General features: G+C 40.6%; 2 protein-coding genes across 4 annotated transcripts in view; one reads left to right on the top strand and one right to left on the bottom strand.

Annotated features, from left to right (window-relative positions):
* The window catches only part of GIGYF2 (GRB10 interacting GYF protein 2), a 75,123-nt gene that overhangs the window by 31,028 nt on the left and 27,093 nt on the right, over positions 1-17,002 (bottom strand). For both annotated transcript variants that reach the window (XM_063408777.1, XM_063408778.1), the window contains exons 6-7: positions 15,131-15,242; positions 14,547-14,587 (exon numbers count right to left, since the gene is read on the bottom strand). In XM_063408777.1, coding sequence (XP_063264847.1) covers positions 14,547-14,587; positions 15,131-15,242 — 153 coding nt within the window. The remainder of the gene's footprint in view (positions 1-14,546; positions 14,588-15,130; positions 15,243-17,002) is intronic.
* Positions 318-9,862, top strand: KCNJ13 (potassium inwardly rectifying channel subfamily J member 13). 2 transcript variants are annotated; one of them, XM_063408781.1, is made up of 3 exons: positions 318-894; positions 6,982-7,459; positions 8,301-9,862. In XM_063408781.1, the coding sequence occupies exons 2-3, from the start codon at positions 6,982-6,984 to the stop codon at positions 8,921-8,923; spliced, it is 1,101 nt and encodes a 366-aa protein (XP_063264851.1). In that variant the 5' UTR covers positions 318-894; the 3' UTR covers positions 8,924-9,862. The 2 variants fall into 2 exon arrangements, with proteins under 2 accessions (XP_063264851.1, XP_063264849.1); XM_063408779.1 differs by having other exon boundaries at positions 319-894; positions 6,979-7,459.

Below are 17,002 nucleotides of genomic sequence, written 5' to 3'. Positions count from 1 at the left end.
AACTCCTCTCATTGCACGAGTGAAAGAGCAAACAGCTGAAGCAAAAGTGGGTTCATCTGCTGCATGGAATCAGCAAGCCACCTAATCTGCCTTGTTTCATTCCTAGGCTTTAGCAAAATCCTGGGATTAATTCCATGTTTTCACAAAGGAGCAATGTGGAGATGGAAAGGGCCGGGTCTACATCTTCTGAGCAGCATTAGGCTGCAATTTAGCAACACCCTCCTGAGACCAGTGGCTGCACCATGAGCTGCAACCACCTTTCCATTAACATTCCAGAGCTTGGGACCTAACAGGAAAGGCAGAAGTGGAGCAACAGTGAGACACAGGAGTGTCTCTCTTAACCCAAACAAACAGTAGTTGACACTGGTTAGACAAAAGGTAGCAGTGAACAGTGTCCATTTTCAGCAGCACTATGGCAACTTTTCCACTCAGCTTTTTCAAGGGAATTTTGGCTTTTTCAACTTTCATGTAAAACTTTAGGTTATACAAACCTAAAAAATTATCTTGATTAAGGAGGTGAGGGGAAAGGCACCCCTTCTCCAAGTAAATGTTTGAGGATTTCTCCTTGGCTGCTAAGGTTTTGTGTTGGGTAAAGAAATGCTCCTAACAAACCAGCATTCTTTTCCACATGATCAGAGCCAACCAGCCCCCCTGCAGGCAAAATGACCAATCAAATCAGCTTCAGATAGAAACCAATCCCCCCAGCATATAAACACAGGAGTGAGACATACAAACCCATTTTTAAAGGTTTTGGGTTTTTTTTTTTTAAATCTCTACCAACCACTTGTGGGAAGTCTCTTGCTAGTGCTGGGACCAGTACACCAGACCACAGCAGTCCCCTCTCCTGGAGCCCAGGTCATCCCCCCCTCCTGCACAAAGACCCTCTGAAGACTGGTAAGTACACAAAACCATCATATTTTTTCTTCCTTTTTTCTTATTGTACAATTTGAATTGTTATGTCATTCTTTACTCAAAGAAATCAAAAGTTCTTTTCAGGGCAGAGAATTTTACTTCTAAAGCTTGCTAAATTAAGTATCAGCTTACATAAAATGGTTGCTGATTTCTGCCCCTCAAAAAGAAGAAAATACTCTCTCAGGTGACCACAGTCCCAAGAGCACACAGAGCAAAACCAAAGTCTTTATACAGCATTTTTTTCAAAAAGTTTTTAAGATAATGCTGGAAAGGCTGGGCAGACAGGGAGCATTAGCAACCTCCAGCTACAGCGGCTGGGTGTCATGAAATTGGCCAAGAATTATGAAAAAGTCACCCTCACTGCTGCACTCAGCACTCAGTTCCATCACAAATTAAAAGAAACAAGCTTCACATCTTCAGACTTGTTTTTACCATCTCCAACTATATCTCAGATTTCAAGTTTTCAATCAATGCATTCATCCCTGTGCCTGTGGGCACACGGCGAGCCGGCACTGCTGCCCAGGACACCACACAGGGACATGGAGTGAACTCCACCGTCCTGCAAAACTCAGCCATGCTAGGCAAGCCATGGCAAAGTCTGCACCACACAGGCCAGGACTGCTCTTCAAGAGCAGCAAAAAAGGTTTTGCGTTTTCACAAAAAAAGGGTGGCAGCAAACTTCTATTAGCGCAGCTTTACATCAAATAAAACCCTCCCTTGTAACTGCCAAGTTACTCCTCTCTTATCAGTATTTAATTCTGTATTCAAGCTTCTTTATAAGGATTTAATATATACTAGAATATTTTAAAGCCTTTACACCAAGACTTTTACTTAAATGTTGCTTTTCTGCTACTCTAAAAGTGGCCAGACTAGTTTGGTCCACTTCAAAACCAAGAATTAGTGTTCCTATGGATCCTCAGAGTACTTATGTGAAAATACACTATATATAAAATGAAGCACTATTTACCTTCCCAAAAACCAAGCATATAAGCATATGTTTTCTGTACTATAAAAGGAGACATACTCTATTTTACCACCTCTTTTCTTTAAAGTACATTCTGCAATAAACTGTCACAGAAAGTCAAAAGTACGAGATTGCGCATCCTATCCTTTATGGCACTTGCTTTAAAAAATGTAACTTGGGGCCAACAAATTCGAGTTTCCATTTTTACAAGACCTACTAATAAATGTAATAAGTCCTGAAAACTTATCTTAATTCTGCACTCTGCTCAGAAGTAAGTTTTGTCACAAACTACCTCCACTCATCTCAATGAGGCATGAGCCACAAAACCAAAAGGACAATATGTTTGAAATGTTAACTGTTCTACTCACAAAAGGACCATAAGCTTTTAACCAATGCAGCTTCTCAAGCTGAATTCCTGCATTTTTAAGACTGTCCCTTAATGTAAGTTATATGATCCAGTCATGTCATCTGTACTGAAAAACCCTTAATTTCTTAATAATAATACCAGAGCATCTCCAAGGGTGCCTATTCAGTCTAAAAAAAATACACAATAATCTAAAAATAAGAACACACAAAACAGCCATTTTAATAGCATGGAAAGTGCCTTTTAAAATTATCTTAGTTTGTTCTTGTTGAAAAGCACAGAGGCAGCAACAGACCTGCAATCCCAGCTCAGAGCAGACAAGGTTTAAACCTGAAGATCACGCAAACCCAGGCCAAGTAAAGAGGGAACGTACACATGTCCAGAGGGGCATGCCACCACCAGGGTTCTAGCAAAGCCTCAAATGATGCTGCAATTATAAGCAGTTTTTGCAGTCACTCCCAGAAAACTGCAGATCCTCAAGACCTGTTAGAATGAAGCAGCACAGCATAAACTGTTTCAAATCCCTTCCAAGGTCAATTAGAACAGACTTTGTTACTAGAAGCTGGGCAAGTAGGGCAACACTGCAGAGGTCTCCCCTGAACACAACTCCTTGCTTGGGCTCCTCAAAAGTTTGCAGATGCATTTGTGTATTGACCTGACAACAGGCTGGAAGTGTCACTTGGAATGCCTTCAACTGAGAAAGCAAATGAAAATGGAGACAGTGCTGCCAATGAGTGCCCTGCAACCCTACCAGAGTCCTAAGAAAAAGCTAAGCAAGAGGAAAGGAGAGGAAAACAACGTGGTGGCATGGCATAGGAATGCAATAAAGGCTGTTACAACACAGGGAAGAAGATGTCAATCAAAAAGGCAAAGCGTGGGAGATCCATGTGCTGGGTCATGAATTTCAGAAACACAAGCAACATCCCAAAGCTGTAATGCAAGGTTTTAACACACATTAATCATTAGCCAGCCAAGTCAGTTTAGAACCTGTCCCACTGCTACAAGGAGGAATCTGTGATTTTTTTAAAAATTGGTACTCACCCTACCTTGATTTGTTTTAGAGGAGTGTATAGAAGAAAGAAGCCAGGATGAGAGACAAGGTGATAAAAAGACTGAAACCCAAAAAAAGCTAAGAACTGACAGACATACTGGTGTTGTGATAATTTGCTTTTGAAAGAAGGTAAACATGAAGGATTAGACACAATAAATGTGTGCTAAGGGACAGGTCAGCATGCCAAAAGAGGTTCAGAAAAGTGATTTCTGACAGTTCCTGTCTTTCTAGTCAGCGGCTATCAGCTGAGAGATGGAGGGATAAGAAACACCCCAAAGCTTCAACAACTGCATAAGTCAGGAACCAGGAAATGCAAAACCCAGTGAATAAAGTAAAATAAATGTTGCTGAGAGAGAACACTGGACAAACGTGGATAAGGAACAGTGCATGTATGTTATAGTGGACATAAGCATTCTCCAACAAACACAGAATTTTTCTTTTTAAGTCGTAATTGAATGTTTTTCCTAAAACACACACTGAAACTGGGATTAATGTGGGGTCATCAAGGACCATGCTAGGCAGGGGATTCAGTCAGGTGGTTCAAATTGTACTTTATAACTTCATTAGTTTATCACTAACAAGGAAAGAAGGTATTAATTTTTTTTACTATGGGCAAGGAAAGGAGTAGACAGAAGATGTTAACACTTTTTAAATTCAAAGTCCCATCTGCTCTTAAGGTGCCTCTGCTTTTGAGAATACAGAGGACTGATCGTCCAGTCTAGGTAAGCTATTCCCCACAGGGCAGTTGCTCTTTTGCCTCTTACTCTCACCCAAATGCACTGCTCTCAGAGTCTATTTGCACTTTCTTATCTGTTTTTCTCACTCCAAGAAGCTAAGACTTGTGGCTCTTAATCCATCAATAGCACTTGAAAAACAGGGGTTTGGAACTCAAGCTTCCACATTTCCAATGCTATCCCTGCCACTGAAATAAAAAACTAGTATTTTCAACAGTCCTAGACTAGAAAAATCAGAGCACTGTACCAGTGCATAATCTGGTTAACCTCAGAATGCAAATTCATTTGCTTGAGAATCTCAAGGAGCAGAGACACAGGACTGTTCCAAAGTGTGCTGTTGGTGGCTAATGCAGGTTCTTTTTCTCAAGTGCCTTCAAAATCTGTCAGGAATCAATCCTTCCCCATGGAAAAAAATCCCAAAGAACCTTTTTTCAGAGTTTAAGACAACATTAAGTGATTAATCATCACCCTAAGAAGCTCCTTAATCAACAAATCTGAGATCCTACAATGCTGACAGCACTTGCTCCAAGTCTGTAGTGTTCAAACGCTGCCTTAGCACTTGTGTGAAGATCTGAAGCGCAGCCAAAAAAAATGGACCATCTAAAGAACGTTTTCCCTTTTTTCTGAATGTACATAACACCACAGAAAAGGCTTCTGTCTCCAACCAGTCAGCAACAGAATCATTTTCACAACATGTATTTGTTTTGTAAACCCAAATTGCCTAGTGTCTACAAAGCAGATCCTGCCCTCAAAGTACCACAAGAATTTTCAGATAAACACAAGCTTTTGGCTTTTGGTTGTGTTTCATTGCTTCGGGTTTTTTGTTGGTTTGATGGTTTGTTTTGAACGCCTGATGCACTCAGAGGCATTTTGTTGTGTAAGTGTTCTCTATTCAAACAAGTGAGTGTTTCTTGTGAGTACTCTAAGATGACAAAACCAAGGCACTGTTCAGAGCTCATTTTCAGCGTGGTCCCCATCACCCTTGCCATTCAGAGGTGCCCATTTTCCAGCTCCTTTAAGGCCTCCAGAAGAGCTCCTCTAAATCCAAACACATGGACTGTGCCCTACAGACCAGGCACTAACCATTGGATTACTGCAGTGTGTGTAATTGCATTCAGGTTACTGCACAGCACGAGCAGAACCAGTCAGGGAGCTACGCAGCAGGCTCAAGAGAGAAATCAGTGAAGGTGTGGGGTCATGCTAGAAACTGGATGGACTACAAGCAAAATCCCCCAAGAAGGGCAGCCTGGCACAATACAACAGGAGAACCTTGCCAAGGCCACTGTAGTCTCTTCACACAGGGAATGGTTTCAAAATATTCCTACTGGGAGATGTGAACTGAAAAATTAAAAATAAGGGGAAAACCACCAAATTCCACTCAGGCCATCATCTAGTCTCATCATCTACATCATCATCTCCCTGTGACTACGGCATGGACAGAATTAATAGCTGGATGGTTTTGAGAAGCTACAGAAGAAAAGAAAAAGATCTTAGCTAAATAGTCACTGTGATGTCAATCCTCGTATCTCAGTAGGCATTAAACACAAGTAAAAGCAAAAGAGAATGTTCTGTGGTCACTAAAATTTGGTTGAAGATTAAGGAGTCATGTAAGTGGCTGGTTTATGGGGTCAAAGATCACAAGACAAATTTTCATCTACCATAAATTCATTCTGAATATCAGGATCCTTACTGCTAATACATTTCAAGAGAAAACTAAGATGACACTGTTAGAAAGGAAAAATCCAATTCCTCTACAAAAAAATGCAATAGACTGAAACAGCCATCATTCAAAGGAAAGTCAAAAAATTGATAGGAAACCAAAATGGACTAAATACACCATGTATAATTATCACTTGCAGAATTTACACTGATTTTTAAATTCTCTGTTGTCCTACAAACAAGCTTCCTCACAACCTTCTTTAAATAGGTTGTACACATCATGAAGTCTCTATTTTACACGAACTTGTACTTAATCTGTCCCAGGTGAACTTTAAACATCCAGTATTTATAAAATGTATGGATTTGAATGACCACTGTCTTTTCAAAAGACATTCAGGAGCTCTGGCAAATTCCACAAGCTTTGAGGTTTAAAAGCAAACAAAGGAGCCTAATACGTGAAATACTTACAGGTATCCATTTTGTTTCCCATATCTGCAATTCCACCTTAATTCCCACACGCTTGCTGTCCTATTTTATTTAGTCACTAATCAAAATTGTACTGCTCACGCAGACTAGACTGGAAATTATGTCTCAGTGTATTTTCTGTACTGGTCTCCTGCCCTCTTTTTACCTGATCCTTACATAAACAGCCTCAGACTCCCAGAAGCAGCTCTGTCCCAAATACTGTAATTCTGTTTAACTGGACATGGTGGGTGCAGACAGCAGACAATTCTCAAGCTAGGAGCGTCAGAGAGAGCTAGTAGCTAAAGTACAGCATCCTCCTAAAATGCATAAATATGTTACAGAAATAATATAATAAATATTCTTTCCTTAATACTAGACTACTGTTAATAGTATTCATAATAGTATTGGTAAATTATTATGCTCTGCTCAAAAGAGGTTACGAAATCTGATAGATTCAGCAAAATTCAGCTTCTTTTCACACACAATATGCCTAATCCCATCCCACTCACCCCTAAAGAATTAAAGCATGTGACTCCAATGTAAATTTAGGAAGGTAAAGTATGAAATTTATATTTAAACAACTAAGCAGGGAGAATTTGAGAAGTAGTCAGATTTTTAAACCTAATCTTTTTTAGCAAAGTATTACCACAAACAGTGGTAAATTCCTCTCCAGGCTCCTGACTTAATCTTCTCTGGATTGCAATGTATAAGCCCTCCTTTGTTGGCTGCAGTATTCCTACCCCTGCTGATGTGTCAGAAGCTGTGAACATTAGGCAAAATACAAATATGTGGCACTGTATCACTTTTTTTCCTTTCTTCTCCTTTCTAGAAGATGACAACAGACACGCTAGAGAGCAATAACACCAAACCCAGCGCTCCCCTCCTGACTCAGAGGTACCTGAGGCTGGTGACTAAGGATGGACACAGCACGTTCCAGGTGGCCGGTGCCCAGGGCAGAGGCATGGCGTACCTGCGGGACGTGTGGGGGATACTCATGGATATGCGCTGGAGGTGGATGATGCTCGTCTTCTCCGCCTCCTTTGTCATCCACTGGCTGCTCTTTGCAGTGCTCTGGTATCTGCTGGCTGAGATGAACGGGGACCTGGAGCTGGACCACGATGCTCCACCTGACAACCACACTATATGTGTCAAGTACATCACCAGTTTCACAGCCGCCTTCTCCTTCTCGCTGGAGACACAACTCACGATTGGCTACGGCACCATGTTCCCAAGCGGGGACTGTCCCAGTGCCATTGCACTGCTGGCAATCCAGATGGTCCTGGGGCTCATGCTAGAAGCCTTCCTCACAGGTAATCCTTCCTACTGCATCTTTACACACAATAGGTGTAACAAGTGGATTTAAGAATAGAGCTAGAAATAAATACTGTTCATTTTGATATGTGGAAGAACAAGTAAAGTAGCCACTACAAGGATGATAAGATTTCAGCTACGTAGTACTAGAAGTTGAACACCTCTAATCAACAAAAGACAAATTAGGTGTTATAAATATCTGGAGTTAAGAATTTCACTATTCATTGGAAAATACTTGTGGCAGATCACTGCACATCACTCTCAATCACTTTTTTATACCATTCTCTCTCTCAATTACTACCATGTAATTACAATATTTAAAGTCAATTTGTTTTGACTTTTAAGGTATGCTTTTGTCTAACTGAGCTATCTTCACTGATCTTTAAGTCAATGTTTATGTATCCCTCAGTACCCAATGTAATGAAAGTTTTTACAATGTCACTACTAAGATACTTTAAGATATTTTAAGCTACTTTAAGATATTTTAAGTAATTCAAAATACTTTGAAAAGACACAGGTTAGTTTACTGGGTATTAGAAAGCTTCTACAGCGTAACATAACAAGATCAGTTCCTATTACCAATTTCAGTAAGTTGTGGCAAGCTAATAGCCTCCTTACAGCTACAGTTAACTTCCAAGTATTAATAAGTGAACATAATTTATAAAAATAAGCATTTTAGGAAAGCTGTGCTTTTCTGAACAAAAGCAGTTTAGAGTGATGCCAACCTAGCAGTTTTCAATCAGTCTGTGCAGCCTCAGCCTGCTCCTGCTCCCTTGGAGCCTGCAGGGAGCCAGCCCAGGCCCTGTGCTCACACTGAGTTTGCTCTTTCTCACGCTCCAGGTGCTTTCGTGGCCAAGATTGCGCGCCCCAAGAACCGGGCACTCTCCATCCGCTTCTCGCGCTCCGCCGTGGTCACACACACCGAGGGGAAGCCACAGCTCATGTTCCAGGTGGCCAACACTCGCTCCAGCCCCCTGACCAGCGTCCAGATCTCTGCTATACTGTACCAAGAGCAGGAGAGTGGGCAGCTGCATCAAACTAGCATTGACTTCCACCTGGACAGCGTCAGTCAGCATGAGTGTCCTTTTTTCATTTTCCCACTGACCTACTACCACTCCATCACTGCATCCAGCCCGCTGGCTGCTCTCCTTCAGAGAGAAGCTCCTCACCACTTTGAGCTGGTCATCTTCCTGTCAGCTGTGCAGGAGGGCACAGGAGACACGTGTCAGAGGAGAACATCCTACCTGCAGTCAGAGATCCTGGTGTACCACCGCTTTGCCTCCCTGCTGGCCCGCAATGCCAAAGGTGAATACCAGATCCAGATGGAGAATTTTGACAAGACTATTCCTGAGCTCCCAGCTGCAGCTGACTCAAAGAGTCCAAAAAGGACTGACAAGGAGATCCGCATCAATGGACAGCACACCGACAGCTTCCAGCTCTCTGAGACTGGCTTCACAGAGTAGAGACAACAGACCTTGAACTTTGTGCTTTTTTAATTATTATTACATTAAACTTGTGGGTTCCATTTAAAAACTTACTTCCTTGCCTGCCCTGCCATCTTCTAGTGATCTCTCTTGTAGTCCCATCCTTTTGATTACAATGTGATATACAGAGTGAAGAGAACTTGTGTGCCCACTGAGGAGAGACTGCATTAACCACCCAGCATGAAGTCAGGTGCATGAATCCCGGTACTAAATCTTGGGAAATTGGAAGAGCTATCTGCTGGATTCACCAGACTGTGATTAAAGCCACGCTGACCCTGAAAGGAGAGAACTTCAGAACTCCCAAAGCTGACTGAAGTCAGAATTAACCAGCTTATGACAAAATGGACAACAAAACAAAAGCAGAAAACGATACGGGGTCATTCAGTAAAGACGTGAGTTCTGGTATAAGTAACTGTTCATCCAAGAGCCTAGCTTTTCTGTTCTCTTAACTCTTTGAGAATACAGACTTGCATCATTTTTCAGATGGCTGAAAGTCCTGCCAATCTCTCATGGCAGTGAACAGCACTCTGGCTGTGCTTATTAAGCAGAATTGCAAATACTAAGTGCAGTTCTTCATTCTGCCAATTAAGAGAACGTCTCACTCCCAAACAGGTCTATGAAGACACTATCAAAAAATCTGAGTGTATATGACAAATACTGCAATGGAAGTTCTTTCTCATTTGAAAACACTGAATAAATTATTTAGCAGTGGAAAAAAAAAAAGACTGTTTCAAATGAATGAACGTAGGGGTTTTTTCAAAGGCCCATACATTCCACATGTTTTCACCTTTGCATTGCTTGCCTCAAGTATATGTGACCCAGAAGGATACACTATATATATGAGAAGTAGAACTGCATCCACTGATATTTTATGCTTTCTAACATCAATCTTTGCCTGTACACACAGCACAAAAAATATTTAGAGACACTTGAATCAATTTTGAAATAAAAAATTAAAACAAACTATACATGAGACTTCTGTATTTAAGTGCCTCATAAACCTACTGCAATTAAGATGCCATTCTGAAGTGCCTAAATAATTTAAGATGCTAAAGGAAAAACACAACAATGGATAACCATTTCCAAGCTCTCAACAAAAGCAGTGCCTATTAGGTGTTCATACCTGAACACTCAAGTAGAATTAAAATAAAGTTACCTTTCAAAAGTAAAAGACTTTTCCCAGAAACCCAGATGGCATAAATAGCAACTTTCACAGCATAAGACACTACCAAATATACTTCCTCTTAAATTCACCCCAGTGGTCAGCAGCAGGAAAAATGGTCTCCAGCTATCTGATGAGATAGTTTAAACTGAATTCTCAAGTCACAAAACTGTTCACTGAAGTGTGTTCAAGTGTTTACTGACCCCCCAAATGGGGTCAGCAAAAAGCTACTTTGGTTTAGGGTCTGGGGAAAGGGGGAGCCACCCCACAGAAGCGTTCCACACGTGGTCGGGGAATGAAGCAGAAGGGCCACGCTTTTGTTCCAACTGAGCTCTCATCCCAAAATTGTTCCAAGTGTTGCCTTCCCCCACTGCAGACCTCAGACAGATTTATCACAGACATTCCCAAAATCACTTTCAAACTTAATTCCATCAACAAACATTCTTGATTACTGCAGAGCTTGGAGAGCAGCACACTATCAAGTTACTCTGCCTTCATCCCTTTTCATCACAGTATTTTTAGTTGTTGACTCACACAGTTTAAAGACCCTTTTCCATCCTTGCATCAACACCAGTAACTTTTAATTATTTCTTGCATTTTTCGACATTCTCTATCAATGTAAGACACTGGTAAGAGTCCTACCAATTAAAAACCAGTGTTAAGAGAAGTAGAACAGATTCCCATGTCAAGGCTGAAATAGGGCAGCATTCTGTGTGAGGTACTGAGTATTCTCTTTGCCAGTATTCTGGGTGAGGCATTTTTTTCCCCATATATCACATGGAACTACAATCTCATTATTAGAGCCAAAGGGATGTAAAGCTATTTCTAATTTCAATCCACATCTAATAAAAGGTGGGCTGTTTTGTTTGATTTCTACATGACCTGATACTTTGAAATTGTCCTGGTTTTAAAACAATTTTCTCTTTTTTGATTTGGTTTAAAAGGGAGTACAACAGCAAGTATAACGAAAAAATATGTTATGTGCTAAATGCAATTTCAAACATTACATTTTGCAATGCAAAGCTGAGTGTTACTGCAGAAGCAAAGTAGACAAGGAACTGTGTAGTTACTTCAGAACAAGGGCAGAAAATACATTAATATTGCTTTTACAGTTCCAGAGAACTGGTGAACCATGGATGTCAAAGCATTGTAAATATGCCATGGCCCAAAGAGGAGCAGAAGCCCAGGATAATTGTTGATGGGCTCTGCTGTGCCAACACAGCACTCCATGCTTTAGCACAGCAAGGGCAAAACTGGTGATGAGCCTTCTGCGAATGCACCTCCTGCCAGCAAGGCATGGCAGGAGAACAAGCCAGGCAGAGCGAGGGAAAGTACAACTCAAAGAAATTCAACACCCTTTTTACAGCCACTTGAACACACTTTTTATATTCAAGACTTCTGAACCTAACCAAAACCCACACATTAAACAGAACTCAACCAGGTTTCACAACTCACTTAGGAACACGTTTGTTTAAACTACATAACAATTATTCACTACCAGTTTGTAACTGCTGGTAACAAACCAAATCCCTTCAGCTACTAAGCTGGTATTAGCCAGGAGACTGCACAGAAAATTAAGCAGCTTTTGTGAAGAGACAGACATGCTCATGAAAGCAACTTGCTCATTTTCTTTGCTAATGGCCTCAGCCTTCCAGAAACAATCTGGGTTCTAAGTCTGTCAGAACTGTGGCCATCTGCAACAGAAACTTGCAAATACTTTGTGCATGGTCAATCTGCATGCTTAAACCAGGAACAGATACTCCTCATTGTGAGAATCAGTCAAATGTGACCTTGCAAACTGTTGTGAGCACTGAAAAAGCAATCATTAATTTTTAGGAACAGCATACTGATCATATTTGAGAAGCATTTGTTAAATTTCTATTACTTTTTTAATATCTTTACTTTTAATTGAGGGTTCTTGCATTGTCCTCCATTACAAATACCCAGAAGTGTTTCAATATTTGATCTCTTAATAATTCTCTAATGAGATCATCCAGAATAAAGAACATGAGAAAGTTTGCAACCCACTAAATTACATAATCTGAATCCAAGGCCCTATGAAACAGCAAGGAAAAACTGAAGCACGGTAAAATTATAGAATAAAATCCTAAACTAAGTTTAACCAAGGTAACAGAACCTAGTACAGGCATCTGCTAAAGCAGGTGAGCCTGAATTATAACCTGTAGGCCAATTCCTTTCCCTTTGGCTTCCATAGCTTTGTGTGGATACTAGTGCCTGCTGTTAACCTGGGACTTCTTTTGGCACATCTGTATCCCTCTCTCACACTCAAAATATTTTGTCATTGGAAAGCCATAACAATAATTAATTGTAATTAACCAAGGCCTGAGTCAGAATAGACCAATGTTTTCTATCAATATTTTTGTGCTCTCCACCTTATCTTTCTTTGGAAGTAAAGGGGAGAGAAACGGTCTTCCCACTTACTGCAACATTAACCTCTAACATAGCAATATTATTGTTAGAACAATATTTTTATAATAAAACTCCAGAAAGACTGAAAGACTTTTGCCTCTCATACTGACAAAGTGGAGAAACAGACTGAAGAAGAGCAATTAGGTACTCAAAAAGCTTCATAATCTGAGAATAAGCACATCTTCTCTCACAATGAGTTTCCAATAAATTGTATCAAAGACACTATTTTCCTTCCCTAGGGAACAGCTCCTGGAAGATGCATTCAATAGCCCTGATCACTAGCAGTTGCTATAAACACAAATGCTCTACACCAGCTGCAGATTAACCTCTGGCAGAAGTCAGCTTCTGTAAGGACATTCTACACACTGTAAATCCTCTTCAATTCACACTGACAAACACATCCAATCATATACCAATATGCAATATTTTTATCTGTCTTTATCAGAAATGTGGTATATTCTATAGCCTTGTATTTCTAATCACAACAACAAGGAGCTAAATAAATAAAACTAAATCAACTTAGTAGATACTACCTCTATATCCATTTTTCTTCTGTAAAAAATGCAGTACTGTAATCTCAGTAGTACTTACTATCTCCCATTTTTTTGCCTAAAAAAATTCTGACTATACAGATACACTTAAGTCCAAAGTTTCACTACTGACATTTAAAACTGGTCAATCTCTGACCAATATAAAATTATTTTCTAGAAGTATCCTCTTTTTAAAGGAGACAATAAGGAAAACATGCACATATTGATTTTGTGTTGACATTCAACTTCACAAGCAGAAAAATAAAAGCACTCTTTAGAGGCTGTGAACATCAATTCCTATATGGTGAGAGGACTGGAAGAACTTTGAAAGCAAACTCCTATGGCATGTGTCACCATGGTAATTTGAAAAATTATAAATATGGCAATTTATGCTACTTTTACTACAAAAATACCAAGAGCTACACAGTGATTAAAATACATTCCTGTCAACTTCTAATTACACTTTGATCTCTTTGGGTTTGTCTTTAAATTCAACTTGCAACTATCTCTTCTGATCTACGCTTTCTCAGCATATTACCAAGGAGGGTATGGAGCCAAGCCTCCTTTAGCAAAGCCTACGACTCCGTGGGTCCCAAATGGAGAATACACGCTGTCAGTAAGCTCTGGCTCGTACAAAACCTCTCAGCAGGCAGAGCTGTGCTCCATGCACATGGAAACATGCCATGGAGAAAGAGAACAGGCATCCCAGAGAACAAGCAACACACGAGCCCACACAGCAAAAGTCACCGCAGCTCCCAGGTAGCCAGAGCTGCCCTGATATTCCCATCACCCTCAGAATGTCTGTGTTTCCTCTCCAAGATGACAAACCTACTACAATTCAAGTTCAGCAGGATGTTCAGAGGTACTAGGCCACAATTAAGGATCCAGCATTCTGCCAGAACATGGCCAGTGTGCAGCACTTCAGAAACAGAACAGGGGAGGAACAAGAGAAAGAAGAGCAGATAACAGGAGGTTCAGATGATGACTTAACTAATTTGATCAACAGTAAATCCATCAGCATGGGAACCTCAGGACACTGCTGGGATCTCTCTCACATTAGCAAGCATTCAAAAAAATTAAAGTTCAAATGGTCAAGAAGTCCTGGGTACCAAAACAGCCCACACCAGGAATGTTTAAAGCTGGGCTGAAGAAAGGCGTATTACCACAGCACGCCTGTTCATCAGCAAAGGCTTTCAGAGAGGTACAGGAACTCAGTTCCAGTTGTAGACATCACAACTTCATTAAACAAACAGAACCTGCTTTGTCCACTTGTTTCTTATCTATCACAATGAAATGTCCAGTAGTGAGAACAACACAAAGTAAGGGAAACAACGCTTAGCAACCTGCCACAGCATCATGAACCTTGTATCAACAATATACTTGGAGCAATAAGAAAGGCTGACATATGCACAGGTCCCTTCCCCCAGACACACCCTGCTCCTCCCTCCCATTTTCTGCCCACACAGTAACAAAACCATACCTGGATCTTTTCGCCCTGGTTTTTCAAAGCGTCTGTCTCCCCTAGAAAGGTAGAATACAAGTTTCAAATAAGGGTTTGGAACTACTCCAAAAACTCATTTTAGGTATAGGTTTTGCTGGTTTTCTTTACATGGTTTTTCTTTTTTAAAATCAGAGCTTGATGGACAATACCTTTAGAGGTCCAAGTGAGAACTGAATTTGTCAGGAACACCAATACACACGGCCCTTGGGATTGGGTATGTTCTCAAATGTGCCCCTAAGTACTGTGAACAATGTCAAGACTAAAACTGAAGCAAATCCTTAGCACCAGTACTCCATTGGAACTGTCGTAATTTATGTTCTCTTAAAGCAGTAAGCTCCTTCTTCCCAGGAACTCAGCAAAAAATTCTCTGCAAGAAATGTTCTTTTACTTTCTTCAGAGCCTCAAGAAACATTACTGTGTTTGACTCCATCTTAGAAATTCAGACACTTCACTCACAGATATAAACTAATTACCTTTCCTAAAGTGTTTTTATGAAGTCAAAAGGCACAAATGGAAGCTGAACAGATGTGTGTAAAAAACTTTAAGGGCTAGAGTTCTGTTACCTTTCCTCCCAACTCTGTGATCTGTGCATTTCCCTGCCCCCTCCTCGCCCAAATCCACCCTCCACTTCATCAAAACTTCTTTGGTAGAAACCGCTTTCTCCTCGGCCTCTGCCTGAAAAGACAAAAAACACAAGTGTTTGTATAAATAATAATATAAGTTGAAAGAATCAGGTAGGTTTCCCTTTCCTGGTGTCCCTGAGAACTGATCTTGCAGTCTTAAGCCCCAGTGAAATTATCTGGGACAAAAGGAAAAAGGAACAATGTCTGAAGAAAGTCTTATGCAAAAATTCTTATCAAGAAGTGCAAGACCAGACAGAACAGGCAAACAATTCTGAAATAAATACGATGCAGAAAACCACAGATACTTACCCAAGAGAATTTACCAAGTAACTATGCATTGTTCACACAACATCCACACTGCACATGTGCGCTTCACACACAAAAATCAGATTACTTTTAACAGCAACCTCCAATATAATGGCACTGCACTGTGGATGTACTCCTAATTACTACTGTCAAAGATCATAAAGAAGAAGAAAGCTTCACCACTATTAAGTTCTACTGACTGCCAGCAAAAATCTCCCCCAGGATCAGTGGGAAGAAAAGAAGGATCACAGGACAGCTATAGGCAGGTCAGAACAAAGAATGACAGTAGCTACAGCTTAAACATTATCCTACTGACCTTTTCAGTAAATGATTTTCTATAGGCAGCTACCAAGTACCAGGCCTGAAGCCAAAAAGTTACAGATATATCCTCAAGCAAAGCACCTCAAAGCACATCTTCAGGGCTTGAGAAGGCATAGGGTGTTTGGGTAAAAGAAAACAAGTCCCACACAACAGAAAAACAACACCCACATACATTCCCCCCCAGCCCTTCAAAACAACTTCCAGCACTGGTGAGAATAATGGCTGGGGTGAAGTTTCCAGATGTAAGATAAACACTGCTTCACACAGTGCTCCAGCAGAAGAAATGGCACGTTTCTCATCACCTAGTTTACCATTTTAAGATCTCATGGGAAGAAGACGAACAAATGGAACATCTATCAGCTTGAGTTGTCAGGATAATGCCCTGCCTACATACACACACAGTCTCCACAGTCAAGTTCTAAAACCTCAAAAGCACCTGGTAACAGGAATTCTTGGCTGGGTAAGTATCTCAAACATCAGTCTTTTCATATTTCTCTCTTCCTGGCTTCAAGGCAAATAACACCTCAAAACACAAGGTGCAAACCTGGCCAGGGATCTGCAGGAGCAAGACCATGACAAACGAAACAGGAAACAAACAACTTCAGAATGAACTGCAGTTCTTCTAGTCTTCTGGAGAAAGTAGCAATAAAAAGCCTCTACATTTAAAATCTAAAGACACCTGCATCAAGGAAATCATATCATGTTTCAGTATTGTATAAATAGAAAAATTTGAGACAGTTACAACAGTTTCTCTATTATTCTATACCAAATCTCTTCTAAGGGGTGGCAGGGGCAAAGGGCAGAAACTTGCTTTGCAGGCAGAGAAAAAGAAAAGTGATCCATAGATAATCCAGTCGGGAGTCTTTAAATACACAACTGCTTTTGTATCAGGCAGAACAGGTTGCAGGGTGTATAAGGAACAATTTTAACATCCCTCTTTAGACAAACCTATCCTATTCTATCACCAGCAAAGCCAATCAGTGGCAGATCTCCCAGAATCACAGAGATGCAGCCTTCCTTACCACAGAGTTTTGAGAATGTCCAAGTTCAGATGAAGCCTGGACAAACTCAAAAAAAAGGTCTGGTTCTGGAAATATGCTGAGCTGCAAGCATCTGGCAGCTGAGCCTGCTCACCTTTGTGTTTTACTCAGTCCTTACTCTCTTGCCAAGATGCCTTCTAGACTA

Source organism: Prinia subflava, chromosome 11 (assembly GCF_021018805.1).
Source record: "Prinia subflava isolate CZ2003 ecotype Zambia chromosome 11, Cam_Psub_1.2, whole genome shotgun sequence".
In the NCBI taxonomy this organism is placed as follows: Eukaryota; Metazoa; Chordata; class Aves; order Passeriformes; family Cisticolidae; genus Prinia; species Prinia subflava.
This window is presented reverse-complemented; position numbering and strand designations above follow the sequence as displayed.

Excerpts from the sequence above, each read along its gene's own strand:
- KCNJ13 (XM_063408781.1), top strand. The coding sequence starts at position 6,982 with ATGACAACAGACACGCTAGAGAGCAATAACACCAAACCCAGCGCTCCC. Across the intron at positions 7,460-8,300 it reads GCTAGAAGCCTTCCTCACAG|GTGCTTTCGTGGCCAAGATT; the intron begins GTAATCCTTCCT and ends CTCACGCTCCAG.